Below are 17,928 nucleotides of genomic sequence, written 5' to 3'. Positions count from 1 at the left end.
TTGTGTTGAAATCAATATGTGTGTAGGGTTGCCTTGTGCTCTGTTATTGGGTTTTAGCAGGGATTGGCAGACTTGCTGGATTCGATGGGCACCAGGACAGCCTTGCAATTCCTAACCCAACAAGGCAGCTCATTTGTAAATTAATATCTCCTGGGTTTTGCCACACAAAAGCAGCTTAGTACAGTCTGGAAGTGGGTACAACTTGTCCCCTTCTGGAATCTAATAACCAGGGGTGAGAGAGGAGTGTGAGCGGTGCTACAGATGAAGGAAGCAAACTTAACCTCTGCAGTGCCAGGCTGAGAAGCTCCACTCCAGCTGGGAGCACAGCCCAGCGCTGTGCTGAGCCACTGCCCTTGTGGTCTGTCACCTACCAGCTGGACACAAGTGCCTGGGCAGGGAAGATGCTGCACACAGGCACGCTGGGTGAGGGCTGCTCATGTGTCAGTGGACACGTCACACAACGCAGTGGGAGCAGTCTGGATGTGCTTGCCAAGACTACCCAGCACAGTGTCAGCAGCACACTAACAAATAAGGGATAATAATTATGATAAACTGACACCCTTTGCCCCTGCAGGGAGATTGTGCAGTTTCTCGTTGACTGGTGTCAGAGAAAAAGCTTTTTTGCTGCACTAAACCACTTAAAAACTGTCTGAATGAAAAGGTTGCATCCATGGGTCAGCATAAATGATAACACCTCAGGAAATAGCACTGATGTTGCTAGCAATTTGCAAGTTAAGGAGAGTAGTCTGGACACGCTGATGTCTCAGTCATTCTCAAACAATAGCAGAAAAAAAGATGCAGATGAGTGCAAATGAAAACACCACAGAGCATTGATTATGATGCATTAGACAATTTTAAAAACATTTCTGTGCAATACCAGGGCCAGATGGAATAAGTGAGAAGAGAAACAGAGCAATTTGCTCATAACTAGCAAAAGCATAAAGAATTTTCTTGAATGATCAATGGATTTGCAGTTTATGAATTCCTAAAATGACTATGCCTAAATATATTCCCAAACTCTCCTCCCTTTCCCCCCATCTAAGTCCCTGTGATTTTCTGAAAAGAAATCAGGACCTTAATGAATAGTCTTGAGTACAGCAGAGCCCCATGGCACGACTATTCTAAAATAGAAGACCTTTTCTTCCTTAGCAATACCTGCTGCATGCCTTGCATTGTCTGCTGTAGGAACTGCAGCTGCTGGTCCTTCGTAAGGCTTTCCTCTGTTCGAAAGAGCTGTCCTTTCTCCTGCTTCAGGAGCTCCACTTCATTCCTGTAAGCATCCAGCTGCCATCGGAGACTATCATTCTCCTCCTTTAGCGCATATGCTTGGGCGGCTAGGGCTAAGAGAAAATGAAAATGTGAAAAAAAAATCAGAGAAATGGGTTATTTCTTTTCAAATAATACAGAGGACATTGTCTGGAGAGATGACACTCCAGCTGAACGCCAGTGAGACATTTCGGAGCTGAGACAAGACCCAGCAGAGCTGAAAATGATTAGGTTCTGGCAAGGATTGTTGCTGGAAGGTTATTTCCTGGGATGGAAGAAGCCAAAAAGTGACCCTGGATAATTCAAATGCTACTTGCAATCTGGCTGCTAAATTTAGGCTTATATTTTAGGAAGAAACTGGCATGCAGTCCAAGGGCAAGGCACTCACCAACTTTACAACGTTTTCCCAGTGATGTTATAGGGATACAGCCATTTAGTATTTATACTTGCACAATGGCCAGATGTTCCAATCAGGTCTGTGCTAAGGAATTTTCCCAATGCAGAGTTGCTGGATTTAGTCCCATGAGAGAGGAAACACAGAAATTTTTCTCCAGCCTTGCTATGAACTACTTCCCAGCAACAGTTATGAGGAACCATTTAAACAGAAAAATGATGTCATAGAAAAAATTATATAAAATGCAAATGCTGAAAAAAGTGTTGGCACTACAAGAACATTACTACATTAAAGGCATTGAAAGACACTTAAGTCATTTCCTTAGGAAGCTCCATTTGGCCCCTTTTCAATTTAGAATGGCATTTTTATTATCATAACTGATAGCAGGTGTTTGCGAAGAAATCGATTAGTATGCAGGGATGGAAATTACATTTGCCAAATGACTTGCACAGTTTGCAATATAAGCTAAAATTTGTGTAGCAAAAGGCAGAAGGCTATAAAGCATGTAGTAAGAACATTATTTAAACAAATGATCTGAACATAAATACATATAGGGAAAGGTGGCATTCATTAATTAGGGATGTGGCTATCATCCTATAGAAGAACCCACTCCTGGTAGTATTTATATTTGGCAGGAGCAGTGGTCATTTGGCATAGCAAACTGCCATACCATGCTATTTTCTTTCTTGGAACCTGGTGACACAACAACATTACAGAGCAGCTGTAATTAAAAAACAACAATCTACTATGGCCGGTTCTATGAACATTTGGTAACTGAACCACATAACTGATTTACATTCCTGATTAAATGATTTCAGGCTTCGTATCACAGAATTTTTTTGCCCACCTACAACAGTAGTATGGTTAAAATCCAAATGATATGAAATTGCACATTAACTCCATCTAATACTAGGCACCTCTTGACTAGACTTTCTGTAGATAGAGTCCCCTTTTCCCCATGATAACATGATTCAGCACATTTGTGAAATTATACCAGCAATTAGGTAGAATGTCACAATATTTCATTAGCAATAAAAATGTTTTATCTTCAGTAGGAAAAATCTACCTTAATTTCAGATAATTTTTGCTAATTTTAAAGTAGTGCAAATGCATTATTCAAAATAAAGTACAGTCAGCTACTATTCAAATACAGACACGGATTGGTTACTGTGCTTAATTTGGATATTTTACAGAATCTCTGCAAGATTTAGCAAGAGTTACAGTATTGTTACATCAAATTAAATTGTTCTGAAAAGCATGCAATCATCCTCCCATGACAAAATTTACCCTCAAGAAATTGCACTGATGAGTCCAACGGGCAAATAAGAGGATGAAGTACTTTTTTCAGTTTTTATTTTTGTAAAAGCCAACAAGCTATAATAAAAGAAAGGATTAAAAAATAAACATGAGGCCAAGCAAACAGAAACATCAGTCCAAAAAAATATCAAGTCAAAATTAAATAGTTTGTGTTAGAATGAACATCTAAAGATGATTTAGTACAACTTGTGCAATGGTCTCACCATCCTGATCCTAAAATATTTCTTCCTTGCATCCAATCTAAACCTACCATTTTTCATTTTATAACTGTTTCCCCTTGCCTTGTCACTGCAGCCCCTGGTGAAAAGTCTCTCTGTCATTTGTAATCTCTTACTTCTACCAATTAGACTCTCACAAAATTTATGCCTTTTGTTTGTTTTTTTTTTTAATGTAACACTAAATTCCAGCAAGAAACTGCCTACCCTTCAGCTCCCTGAGAACAGGAACAGAGACCATCAGAGATGTACTCAAGTTTCCACAGCGACTCGGGAGCAGCAGTTCACCTGCTGCTCATCATCTATTCCGGCTCTCAAAAAACTTCTGAGAGCTGCTGCACAAGTGGGGGCGTGAGGCCTGTGTATTCCCCCTCTGAAATGTGGGCTCTGACCCAGATCGAGCTGAGGCTTATCTGGAAAGGCTACTTGACTGTTTTCTGTGCCTCACTACAGCCTAATTGGAGAACTTCCTCTCCTTTCTGTACTCCTAGGTGAGTTCAGGCTATTAAGTGGGGCTACAGACAGTAAGAGATGTCTGCTACAGGGTCAGCAAAATAGGAGAAATGAAAAGGGCCACAACATCTCACAAAAGGAAGTAACCTTTATGTGATGAACCTATTAGAGTTTAAAAATAACTAATCCCAATGAAACAAGTCACAAAACATAGGAGGAATGAAGGTAACTGTTTATTTATCCTGTAGGAATGCAATGCAGGTTTTTACTGTTCAAAAAAAAAAAAAAGATGCACCTTTGAATGCTATTATATCCTTACTTAAAAAATTATATGTAACATGTAATATTAAAACCTGTATAACAATAATTACATTGCAGTGCTACCAAGAAGTTCCATTTGAGGTTGGCCCTGCTGTTTTCTGCACACCAGAAGACAAAGGCTGTGCCTGGAAGATGTTGCAATCTATTTTAAGACAAAATGAAAACATCCCAAACCACCTAAAATGAGACAATAAGAATACAGAGAGATACATTTCTGATAGGCAGGATTCCCTCAGGTGTACAGAGCCTTATCAACCTTATTATACACTTGGGTGATCATCCTAACCACTCATAGTAGAGCAAATAGCGACAGGGTCCAAGGCAGAAATATGTTCTTAAATAAGGAAGATGCAACACATATACTAACAGTGTAACAGTATTAAATGTACACAAGCTTTTAAATGAATTAATTGTAGATAAGAGTCCATAAATGATATGACATTAACTAATTTTTATATACTTTGCTATTTAATTTAAAGCTGCAAATAGTTTGTTCCTAACATGTATGGATAGAATGCTTAAGAGAAAAGGAGAATAAGACAAAAGGAAGACATCTGACAGACCTCAGGGTGTCCAGCTCATTCAACACTGCGTAACTGTTTTAAACAAAATCAGACACATTCTTTCTGTTGACCTAATATAACTATAATTTTAAGATATTTATGTTTTAGTGCACCAAGATTAAAATAACTCTGAATTCATCTCAATGTCTCTTTTTATTCCAAGCAAAACATCTATTCTATTCTAAAAAATCCTATAATTTCTTTAAAATTACATTTCATTTATAACCATTATATATAATGATATGTGATTTATTATATATTTATTATATATATTATTATATACATTATATATTAATATAATATTAATATAATATTAATATATTATAGATTAATATTAATATGATATTAATATTAATATTACATTAATATATTATATATTATTATTTTATATATATCTATATAGGATATAGAAAGAGGCACTTGATTGAATATTAAATCAAAAATAGAGGAAAATTTTGGAGGAAAGAGAATCTGCATTTTAAAAAGTAATTTTTTTCAAATTTTGCATAAATTTTTGCTAAGAGTTCATTGCAAAGCTAATGAATGTCGTTTTAGTTGAAAAAAATTTTGTTCTTCTCATCTCAAGCAATTTTACATTTGGTAGTTCAGATACTCATCTACAAAATCCCTCTGTGAGGCACACTAAAAAAAAAATATTTGGATAAAAGACAGTGAATGCTGAAAACATTTACAGAAGAACTATATACAAGGAATCTATATCAAAAGAAAACTGACAACAATCCCAAATAGCTGCCTGTGCTGCAAGTAGAAGAAAATATTCCTACCTAAACAAACACAGCTGGAAAACAGCTCAATATTCTCTTTACAGCATTTTCACTGAGGGATGCAAAATGATACCTGCCAGCCTCAGAGAAGCAGCTGAATGAAGATTAGACATATATACGTGGGGGAAACCTTTGCACTGATATTTCAAAGACTTCCAAGAGGTTAGTGTGATTTCTTTGTGCTAGGCAGAAGTGCTGTATTCAATTTGGCACAGCCTTAGCGGCAAAATAGACTCCATTTAGTGGATCCAGACTAGATCCAAATCAAAAAGGCACCCTCTTAATACAAGAAATGACTGGCTGATTAGAAATCCACTGAAATCTAAGGACATATTCACTGATGGATGTCTCAGAAGAAGCAAGCAATTTCTTTTTCTAGGGTGTCTACCTTGGATAGTTAGGAAAGTGTCTTCTTTCTGACCTGCACTGATCTTTTCACTTTCAGCTGGCACTCGAGACCGCATTTAACCTAATACATATCAAAGACCATAGGAGCCAAAGCTGAGGAAGTCCTCACAGGTGATACAGGGTAATTGTACTATTTCATGACCCACATCATGTCATAGCGGCCAGGAAATAAAGTTAACACCCCACATCTCCAAATGCATTTATTTATTAAGGACATTAGGGAGAATTCATAATTTTCTATCATTTCTACTAGTGCACACCCGCATTGTGGATTTCTCATTAGATGATGCCCTAATAACATTTCAATTAATGCTAATGACAGTCTACTAATTTGCATACTGAGGACATACTGAGTTGAAAAGCATAAGCAGTAGGTTATCTCAAGAGCCTGAAGAAATCTGAAGGCAGTATCTGAAAAACAAATGACAAACACTAAAAATAATAACAGAAAACCTGCCTGTAAATTTAAAGATTTTCTATACGTCCTCCTAGCAGAACTTCTACAGTTTATATTTCCAATAGATTCTTCTATATTTGTTCAGAAATAGATCATAAATCTCACAACTTCTGTGATGTTTGTCCAGACTTTGGGCTAACCAGCAGAATTTTTCAGTGTTTTTGAACTGTAGCTGATGTATTGATATAGAGAGGCAGATGAAAACAGACAAAGAGCCTACTCCCAAACCTTCCTGCCTTTTGAGTTCTACTAAAACCATTATCCTGATTTCCTGACTTGAAAATGAGGGTTTAAATGATATAATGTTCCTTTTGATAACAGCAAAAAGAGAAGCATCAAAACATGTCAAAATAATGGGTATTAAGGTAATTTGTTTCATCACTCCCATTGCAGAGCATTTGCAATGTCAAAAAAGCCATCTTGCAAGACACAGAAACTTCTTCAAAGAGTTTTCAGCTTGAGGGACTGAACAAATGTGACTGGAGAAAAATAAGGACACAAAGTTCACAACTATAAATACAAACAACAGAAGTTATCCCTGGCCTCTAGCTAGCCTGCTTGTTTTTCAAATAGGTGAACTGTGAAGCAGTACAAGCAGGGGAAAATCAGCAAGGAAAAATGTTTCTGGAGGATCTGGAAGGACATGAACTGTGTTTTGATGCTGTTGAAAACAGGGTAAGTTATACAGTAATGGCATTTTTCATTAGTAAGGAAGATAGTCTTTGCAGAAGTACAGTTTGGATGGTCATAGGAGATGCAGTGGGTGGCAGCCCTGCTCATGGCACGGAAATTGTAACTAGAGGATCATTAAGGTCCTTTCCAGTCTAAACCATTCTGTAATTCTATTATAACTAGATAGGACCAGTGGACCCTCATTCATTTTTACCCTCTAAGGCTGTGCTTGGCGCTCCAGCTCACTGCAAATTTAATTTTGTGCTAGAGTCTGAGGGTCCCATTATGATCACTCAGTGGCAGGGTGTGTGTGTCAGTCAGTAGTCCCACACTTTGGGATGTGTGGGAAGGTCAAGTTTGGAGGAGCTGAGCAAGGTGGTGGGAAGGAAGGCACAGCCCTCACTACAGATGGCAAGCTGCATGACCTCTGAGGTGAAGGGACACGCGGAGCAGCTTGACAGGTGATAACCAACATCTCCAGCACCAAGCTGATCCTTCTCTCTGTATTCTACAAGAAGCTTTCTGAAAGAAGAAGACTTGACAAGTACACTTTTGTCGCTTTGAGGCATCTTCTTGAGCCCATTTCACAACATCAGGATTCTGAGTCATCCAATGTCTAAAGAAGTTTTGGTCCATAGTCTTGAGTTCCCAGAGAACACTTGCTTTTCTTTATGGACACTTACCAAATACCTGATCACCAGCGTAGTGATGCCTTAAGTTTTAGCTTTGATATTTTTCATATTCTGTACTGCATTAGTACATAACTCTGAACTTCATGTGAAGTGCTAGCAAGTTCTCTTCACAGTTTAGTTAGACAAAACAATCCTTATCCAGCCTGAGAACCAGGACACTGTTGGAGCTTCAGGCCCAAAAAGTGTAAACAACAGTGAACTGAGGAGAGCAGTCTGGGAGGATGGGACTTCACAACCTGAAGCTGTAATTGGACAATTAACCCCATTATGTAAATGGATCAAAAGTTATAAAAGTGTGAAAACTCGGGACCCAGCATCCATCTTGGGTGGAGCCACGGCTGGGCTCTTGCACTGCCCAAGGTGTATCCTTTGAGGGCCTTTTAATAAATACCTACTTTAACACTGTCTAGCCTCTCTTCTAGGTAGCCTCTCAAGGCATCATAGTGCTCAGATGTCAATGACAAGTGCATTGAAATATATCTGATATAAGCAGTTAAAAGCAGCCTTCTTCCTATAATGCATTCTTTAAAAAATACCTGTTCCATAGTTCTCCCTCATTCCTGCAAAAATACACTATGCCACTTGAGTTTTTTCTTTTAAAAACACATTTTGCTTACAGCTTGAAAATAGCCAGTGAAGTATCATGAATAAACTCTAGAAACAAAATTTGCATGGCATAAAAATACATAACTTGGAGCAATTACAAGCTAACCTAGCTATGAACAGTATTTTCTTTCCCCCTTTAGACATAATGCAATCAAACAATGAAGAAATTTCCACATTATTTTCAAGTGCTAAGCACACTTCATTTGAATGCCTCGGTATCTGCAAATTTAAACTCTGAGGGCACTAATTATCCTATATGAGAAGGGTTTATTGTCATTAATGTTAGTTAGGCCCTGCACACCGGGAGGGCGATGTACTCTTTTGTGAAACCTGTTTAATTCAGGTGCAGTTGCTTGAAAGTCCTTTCCTTACAATGCAGCCAATGTTCAATGCAGAGAAGCTCATTACACCAGTTACATTCATGATGATACCAGATGTTCAAATTGAATAATCATGAGAATTATTTTCAGGCTTCCTATTCACATAAAACTTGGTGGCAAACGATTGGTAAATGGAAGGATGGGGGAAAAAGGAAAGGAAAGGAAAGGAAAGGAAAGGAAAGGAAAGGAAAGGAAAGGAAAGGAAAGGAAAGGAAAGGAAAGGAAAGGAAAGGAAAGGAAAGGAAAGGAAAGGAAAGGAAAGGAAAGGAAAGGAAAGGAAAGGAAAGGAAAGGAAAGGAAAGGAAAGGAAAGGAAAGGAAAGGAAAGGAAAGGAAAGGAAAGGAAGAAAGGAAGAAAGGAAGAAAGGAAGAAAGGAAGAAAGGAAGAAAGGAAGAAAGGAAGAAAGGAAGAATGAAAGGAAGAAAGGAAGAAAGAAAGAAAGAAAGAAAGAAAGAAAGAAAGAAAGAAAGAAAGAAAGAAAGAAAGAAAGAAAGAAAGAAAGAAAGAAAGAAAGAAAGAAAGAAAGAAAGAAAGAAAGAAAGAAAGAAAGAAAGAAAGAAAGAAAGAAAGAAAGAAAGAAAGAAAGAAAGAAAGAAAGAAAGAAAGAAAGAAAGAAAGAAAGAAAGAAAGAAAGAAAGAAAGAAAGAAAGAAAGAAAGAAAGAAAGAAAGAAAGAAAGAAAGAAAGAAAGAAAGAAAGAAAGAAAGAAAGAAAGAAAGAAAGAAAGAAAGAAAGAAAGAAAGAAAGAAAAGGGAAAAAAAAGAAATTAAATGAAGGGAGCCTCTAAGAAAGCTGGAGTATGACTATTTACAAGGGCATGTAGCGAGGGGATAAGGAGGAATAGCTTCAAACTGAGGGCAGGTCTAGATTAGATATTAGGAAGAAATTCCTTGCTGCGAGGATATTGAGGCACTGGCATGGGTTGCCCTGAGAAGCTGTGGATGCCCCATCCAGTGTGTAAGGCCATGTTGGAACTAGATGATATTTAAGGCCCCTTCCAACACAAGCCAAGCTATGATTGTATGAGTCCAATAATTGCAATTTTATTCATCCCATTCAGGACAGACTTCGACACATTTGAGAAACCAAAGTGTTTCTCTGAAGAGAGATTTTTCTCAGTTTACGAAATTTCTCCCTGCTTAGCAGACATCAGCAATATCAGTGCTCTTTCCTAGTTTTACTACACCTGTGGCTCACCAGTAATTTATGAAGGCTTGTTATTTCTTGTGTAATGAAGCACATCTCTTTGCAAATACCACAGAAAGTGCAGGGAAAGGGAGGACCTATTATTGCCCAGCTGGGACTAGTAACAAAAAGTCATAGCCAAATGCTGGCTCTACAGAGGACTAAGAATGCCCCAGAGAGCAGTGCTGCCAACTTCTGTGGCATTATGATGACCCCCATGATATCTTACATTTTATTTAAAGGCCTAGAGAGATCATTAACTGAAAACCACTGGTTTAAGTATCTCGAAGTTCCAAACTTTCTAGACGGTGGATCAGTATTGGCTCTTCCTTTTTAATCATGATCTAACAAACTGCGTTTTAATTAAAAACACTTACAAGACTACTTAATCTAGCTGTTTTAGCCAGTCCAAGGAATAAAGATGTAGACTACTTGCTACAGTCTTACTAGTGATCATTGACTCCAGTGATCAGTTTGGGATCTGGACCTCATGGCTGCAGAAAACCCACTTGAACAGTGACCCAACTTTCTCCAAACGGCTGCAAGGATGCAAGAAAAATTTTCCACTTTTAGCCAATCTTCCTACCCCTCTCTTTGTACCCTCTTCTCTTTTACCTTTGCACTTGTTCTGTTCAGTTCATCTCCAGCTCTAAATGCGTGAGTCCATCTATTTGCTCATTTGTAATTCCCACTTGCCTGACACGACCAGATGTTTCTCTCTTCCCTCACTCATACTTATTTTGCAGCACATTCTCTAGTCCCCTGTTACCCAGATCTGTCCCAGGTAAATTGCAGCATTAAGCATTTTGGACTTTTCCTACTAAGATGTCACATCACATTACTGAAATGAATATTTGGAATTTGGAAGAGATCACGTTGTTACAAATAATATCAAAGCCTGACACATTTTAGGTTTATTTTACTTGACAGCATCTCTTTGGAGAACAGGAACCTTACATAACTTCTAAATGATATTTTGACAGTTGCTAGTTAATCTGGCCCATGGAGACCTGTTTCTGCAGGTTACCTCTTTAAAGCAAAGGGCCCTATCTTCCTCTACATTTTGGGTTGCATTTCTTCTACCGCCAGCCATGATATGCACCAATACCAGCTGACTTGGCATATGCATAAGGGGAGACAGGAAAGAGAAGATGTGGCTCTGCACAGACATCTCTGGTGGATGGACTTCGATTGAGTTGGTTAGGAAGAAAGCCATCATAGTAAAATGCAGTATAAACTTTGATCAAAAATAGTAGCAATTCTCAGATATTTTGAAAATTCACAAAAAGCCACTTAACATCTTATTAGTGTATCTGGTTTGTGATGAGGTGAATTTTTCTGATACTTTGTGTTTACCAGTAAGTGCTGCCTCAGTTAAATACGACCAATCAAACAATACATCTCTTTTAATGGTTCTACTGGTTTTTTCGTAATTGAGAAAAAGGACTGTTACTTTTACAGATACTGTTCTTTAAAGATGCTAGCAAAGAAGTGGCTTCTTCCTCTAATCAATATTTAAAAAATTATTGTATTCATGTAATACTAAAAATGAACAGAGGAAATTTTAGTCTCAAGGGTGGAATGAAGAATCAAGGGTGGAAGGAATGAAGAAAATAAGAAAAGTGCTGGTTTCTGGGGGGATACCACCTGGCATTGATGACTGACTCCCACACCAGTAATGGAAAATGCTGCTTGTACTACTGGTGCTTTGCAGCTGAGGGTACAGACATGAACTCTGCATAGCAGAAGAGATGCTGATGAAGCTGAGTGTTTCACATATGTTACATAATCTTATATTTGTTGCACAAAGGTATTGTATGCATGCATGTACATGTGATACATAAATCACTTAGGATATTCAAGGATTATTGTATTCAGGTAAACCTCCATGTAAGTCGGTCACTGATGGCTGCTCCTTAGAAGTCAAAGTGCCTTTTATATTTTTACTCAGATTTAAACAATCAGCACTGGCATTTACAGACATCACTGCTGTTGGCATTTGAACTAGGAATTGCATTCAGGCTCAACACCACTGTGAGAACTTGAAAAAAATCTGTAGGATTTATGAAGAAAATGCCATTGTTACTTTGAAACAAACTTGACAGTGTGCATGTGAATCGCTTAATTTGTCACATTCATTAGTGAAGAAAGGGCTGATATGAGGGGTTTAAATTACTATGGTGATTTGAATTGGTATGGTTTATAACAGGCAAATTTTGTTCATAAATGTAAAGCGCTTTCTATAAATGTGAGGATAAACCACTTTTGAACAAAATTCCATTGCACCTTCAATTGCTGGAGAGCATTTATCCAGCTATCTCTCTAACCTTGTGGTGGATTAGCGGGCTGAGTTAATTTTTCTTTTAAAATCATGCATAATACTGAAATACTTGCTCAGTTACTTTTGCCTTAGATAAAAATGGATTTTAAATGGGAGTACATTTTTACCCCTTTATGCCTTAGAAGGCATAAGCAAATGATGACATGAAGCTGGTAATTTTTGACCCTCACATTCAGACACAATTTCTTGAGCAATTTATCTCTTATGTGAATGGAAGGGTGTTCAGAAGAGCTGGATCTGAAAACCCAAACCTCCTTTTCTCCCCTCTTTCGGCTTCCAGAATATTCAGCGTACGTAAATAGATGCCTCTGTGCGTTTCCACAATTTAACATGTTTAGCAGGTATTTTCTCAGCTTCTGAAAAATAAAATGTTGCAAACTTGCAGATAACAGGGTTCTACAGAGCTTAGTTAGGTACTTCCAGGTCTTTCAGAAATAGACATTTTATTGAAATTTGCAGAGAGTGTGTAGCTTTGAAGAGATAAGTGTGAAATAGTCCTTGTACCAGATTTTCTGAGTAAGCCACGACTTAGGACATTTTATCTGCAGGTGTTGAGCAGAATGTGAGTGCAAAACCTCCAACCAGCAGGGAGTAGTTTGTAGGATCAAGGTTTTACAGCACAGACATCTCAAAATCTTTCAACAAAACATTATGAGACAGATGACTATATCAGAACAACATAGAGAGAGTTATTGCTTTTTATAATGTTCTTCCTTGACTGTTAAAAATGCTCTCTAGTCTCCAGACAAATTTAAGAGGCAGGAAGATGCAGGAAGATAGCCTGCATCTGACACATGACAAAGAAGCAATGAAGGAAGTGGTGTTAGGAACTAGCAACCACCCAAGTACCTCCAGAGAGGTACCTAGTTGACATCTGTGGTGGGCACTTGGCTGTTGCAAAAGCAGCCCAGCAATCACTCGATCCAAGTGCTGTAAAGATATGCTTGCACAGTTCTTGCACCTGATAAAACTTGCAATGCATCAAATATTTGGAGGGCTGGATAAATAAACAAAAGGTGCAAATTATTTTGCCCACTGAAAGGCAAACAAACAACAAAAAACCCAATAAAAATCCTAATTTAAAAACAAAACAATACCAAAAACGATGACCAACAAAACAAACCACCTTTCTGCATGCTGGTGTTCAAGGAGTCACACACTGGAACCATCAGAGAACTGGATAAAATGGTGCAGTATCTAGTTTTTCAGTCTTTCATTTCACATCCTTGAGGACAGTTCTCTTCTCTTCTCTTCTCTTCTCTTCTCTTCTCTTCTCTTCTCTTCTCTTCTCTTCTCTTCTCTTCTCTTCTCTTCTCTTCTCTTCTCTTCTCTTTTCTCTTCTCTTCTCTTCTCTTCTCTTTTCTCTTCTCTTCTCTTCTCTTTTCTCTTCTCTTCTCTTCTCCATGAATCTGAACCCAAATAAGACTAAAAGAAGATCACTCACCTCCAAGCAGCTTTGAATCCACATGGCTTTCAAATTTATGAATCAAATCCCACAATATACATGTCATGAAAATGCTATACTATGGATATTAGTCATTAGTAAGAAGCTTATTTTCTTGAGATGGCCCTTATCCAAAACAAGAGCAGGATGTTGTGAAACTCCTCTGAATCTAAGATTCATTCACCAAAGTAAAACAGCATCACTAACTAGAAGTATTTTGGGGATTTCTGTAGCTCCAAAGCTTCAAGCAGGAACTCTGCTGGGTGTGTTTGCATCTCCTGGCATGAAACCACATCACAGACTGGCAGTCAGTTGGCTGGACATGTGAGAAAGTAGAAGATTCATGCTTTGAAAAGGAAGCTTTTAATGCTTTAGAAGCTTCAGCCACCCTTGCATGTCTCATGACATAAAACCAATCCCCAAATCTGCAATTATGACCTTAGAAACTGACATTGGAAAAGACTCTGCTTTCTGATCATTATCTCCTCTGACATGCTGGCAATGGCTGATGATTCTTGGAAATAAGGGCAGGTAAGAAGGCACCTAAATCTCCACCTCAAGCAATATCTTTAGTTTCTCTAATGTGCCAGGGTGAAAAGGGCTTCTAAAAACAAGAAGGCATGAAGGGCAGTGTGATTAAGAAAATGTAACCCCTAGATCTCAGTTTAAACACTAATAGAAATGATCTTTCATTGGAGGTCAGAAATATCATTTAGGCTAAAGCCACTCTTGAAGGAATTTGTTCTTTGTGCTCTGTTCAGAATCAACCACCTTCACTGTTATAAATAGGGCTCACTCTCTTGAAGGCTAAATATGAAAGAAAAAGCACAGAAGTTTTTATATTGGAGAGGGCACTGTAAGGAAGGTCACTTTATAGAAAGCATGAAATGTTATTTGGAGAAGAATGCTAATACAAGCTATATCAGATTGTGAGGAAGTTGAAAACAGCATATGTTCTAATATTGTCTTTTATTGATTTTGCTGCCAACATCCCACTTCAACAATGTTACAGCCGCACTTCAGGACTCTTAATGGACGGGGATGAAGAAAATCAATATACAGAGCTTGCTTCTGCTCCCATTGAATTCAATGAGAGTTTCATTATTAACTGCAATAAGCAGAGGACAGAGTTCAGACTGTTTCATCACTTTGTGTTTGTTTATTCTTTCCCTTTTTATTTAACCTCTTGAGGGGCAATATGTATTTTTATCCTATGTTTTAGAAAAGTCCCATTTAAATAGGGCAATCCCCTATCAAACTGTAAGTTTACATATTAGAAATGATGCCCTGTTTTATGAAACCTAATGAAAAATTATAGCCTGTATCCTGAACTGAGAAAGTTATAATAAAAGATATAGGATTTGAAATAAATTCTAATAACAAAATCATTTTTTTCTTAAAAATATTTCCGTTCCAATATGAAGCTAATAAAAGCAGTTTAGTTTTCACTGACTTGTAAAATATTACTTTCAATGTACATTGTTTTCTCAATTACAAATAGATGGGATGCACCTGAGCATCTTTTCGCTATTATTTTAATGCTATTTACACAAAATGAAATATGCTAAAATTATCTCCAAGAATTATAAGCATCATCTTCATTCCAACAACATGCTGTTAATTTTGTTCTAGCATGAATGCAAAACATATTTTAACATGCTGTCAAAAGGAGACACTAAGAATGTCAATAAAATAGCACTAAAATAAATGTAAATTTAGACTGCTGTCAAAAGTGGCTGCTTGGTTTTGTGAAGATGTTAGGTTGCTATAGCGTTTTCCATAGCAACTTTGCATCTTATTACATAAATAATCCCTCAGTGTCCTTAAAGCTTACTAAAAACAGGATTAAATCTATTCTCATATGTAATGATCCTGCATAAAACCTTATCAGTATGAAATACCCAGAAAACTTGATAAATTGTGATCGAGATAATAGTATTTCTAGCAGTGGAAAAGCATCAAAGCACAACAGACTTGTTTTGTAGTAAACAGGACATTCTCCTACACCCCATATTAGGAAAATGCCTTTCAAAATTTGGAAGTTAGATTAACCCCTTAACTGCTGCATCCACAGGACCAGCAGAGACCTCCATCCCGCAGCCTGTGTGTTGTACGTGACCTAGGGGCATTGGCCCAGTACCTGGGACAGGACAAGGCTGTCTTTATTCCCCAGGGAACTACATTCAGCCCTGATTCATCAAGACTTTTCTGCTAAATTCAGCTGCACAAGAAGCATTATTAGAGGCAAATGGACTTAAAACCAGGGGCATAAAATTAGGCCCCTGCCTACATGCGTCCTGAACTTCAGCCTATTTTTGTAAAAGCTGTGGGAAATATGGAATGCATTTTATGGCGCAAAATTGGAGGCTGCCTGATGATAACAGCTCTGAACTGGCATGCTGTGAAAGACACTAGAGCAGACTTTTCCCAGCACAGAGGAAGTAATCATCTTGTGCTGCTTTCTAGTGATCACCCCTGATGGTTCCAGGGAGCAAAGCTGATTGTCTGCTGTGCCCAGAGCATTTCCATTCCAAGGGAAGTTACTCTCCTCACAGAGCCCAAAAGGGTTGTTCAGCTGTCTTCTGTGGTCAGAGAGGGGACTGTGCCACTACAGTGACAATTCAGAGCCCCATATTTTAAATATGTTCTTTTCTTTGAGAATGCTTCTAAAACCAGGTTGGTGGCATCTGTTGACAGGGTTTATTTGTTTATCACTGCAGGGCTGCTTATGATACCAGCTGCTTATGGCTTTGAAATGGTACCACTTAATTTAAGGAATAAAAAGTAATGCTAGCCCATTAATTTCTAAAGTAAATACATTTTGTTATTTTACAATATGTTTATCGATAAGTGTTTTAAAAGGACAGTTGGAAAATAATGGGTTTGTTAAATACCAATAAAATCTGATGCCGAAAAGCTATGGGATGGAGAGTAATGACAGAAAAATAAATCAGACTTTTGTTTGAAACAAAATCGGTTACTTTTACAAGAAAGGCAGGGAAAATTATCTGATCTTTGAGATCAGGAGGAAGAAGACCTGACATGAGATCTGCTGTGACACTTGTTTAGTTGGAAACAAAGGAAAACCAAAGCTCAGCTCCACACAGCTGGGGCTTGGTGATTTCTATTCAAAGTTTTAACAATATAAAGCTTTCCTACCAGTTTAATCCACCTATAAACCACAGTTCCTGTTCCATATGTGTATCACTGCATTCATAAAAGCCTTAGAGAAAGCAAAAAGAGGATTGAATTGCAGAGAAAAGATGAATAAGCATGACACAGATCACTTTGGTGTTGTTTCAGGCTTTCCTTGAAGACTTGCCAGGCTTGCAACTTTCAAGACAGACTTGTAAACAATATCCCAAAGCCTGTTTTATGCTGTGTGGACCGGGATGGGATTTTCAAATACTAAATACAAGGACTTATACACTTCTGTGAGATGGACTGCCCACTATTCAGCCTGTCTCTTACAGCAAGTGACATAGCTGATGCTGCAAACAGGACAGATCAGTTCAGGACAGCATTAAAGATCCAACTTCAGTGTTTAAGTTTGGCACCTACTTTAGGTATGTTTGAAAATGCTGCAAAGGAGGATGTCCTCCCTAACTTGCAAAGCAGCACCAATCTTACAAGTTCAAACTGGGCTTGCATTACACAACTTGCAACTTGTTATTTGCACACAGCCTCTGAGATGTTATTAAGCTACTTCATCAGAGGTTGTACAATGGTGGTGAAATCCTCCAGGGGTCCAGTGTATAGTCTATTGCAATTCTGTTGAGCTGGAAGGAGGCCTATTCCAAGAAACTTATTATCTGTGTGGACAGGTAGTGTCAGAATGAAGGGAAGAACCATTGTCTCCATTTGATACTAGAGAACTGAGATAATACAAATTCATTGATTAGTCCAGGCAGGGGATATGTAGCAGAGCTGGGATTTGGCATAGAGCTCCGAGATCCCAGTCAAACACCTTAATCACACAGCTATCTTTCCTGCACCCCTCTCCAAGCCCAATGCATTTCACTCCTTTCTGCAGCACCAGCTCCAGTCTCTAGCTGAAGTTGGAGTTGCTAGAATTAATGGCATGTTGCTGTGTACTGCAAAAGCAAAAGATTAATCCACCTCCCCTTACAGTAAAATAACAGGTGTCTTGCAGGCATAAACCAAACTTCAGTTCTTCTTTACAAAACACATCTTTACTAATTCTTAAAATCACTTTTGAGGCTTTTACATGTGATTCCTTACTCCCTGTGCCAGCAGGTGGGAGAGAAAGCATCCATAAATCCTGATCATTCTGAAGATTTTTGTATATCCTCTAGACTCCAGCGTTGAATCTCTTTTTTCTCCCTTGAGCTAATGCTCCAGTAGCTGCGTCTTGACTTTCAAATATATTAACTGAGTTGCCAATCATCATTAAATTTTTTTTCTTAGCA

At 38.1% G+C, this 17,928-nt stretch overlaps 1 protein-coding gene across 4 annotated transcripts in view; it reads right to left on the bottom strand.

Moving 5' to 3' along the window:
* Positions 1-17,928, bottom strand: part of ENOX1 (ecto-NOX disulfide-thiol exchanger 1) — a 361,156-nt gene that overhangs the window by 42,005 nt on the left and 301,223 nt on the right. For all 4 annotated transcript variants that reach the window (XM_066545023.1, XM_066545020.1, XM_066545022.1 and 1 more), the window contains one exon: positions 1,156-1,340. In XM_066545023.1, the coding sequence (XP_066401120.1) occupies positions 1,156-1,340 (185 nt within the window). The remainder of the gene's footprint in view (positions 1-1,155; positions 1,341-17,928) is intronic.

Source organism: Molothrus aeneus, chromosome 2 (genome assembly GCF_037042795.1).
Source record: "Molothrus aeneus isolate 106 chromosome 2, BPBGC_Maene_1.0, whole genome shotgun sequence".
NCBI lineage: Eukaryota > Metazoa > Chordata > Aves > Passeriformes > Icteridae > Molothrus > Molothrus aeneus.
This window is presented reverse-complemented; position numbering and strand designations above follow the sequence as displayed.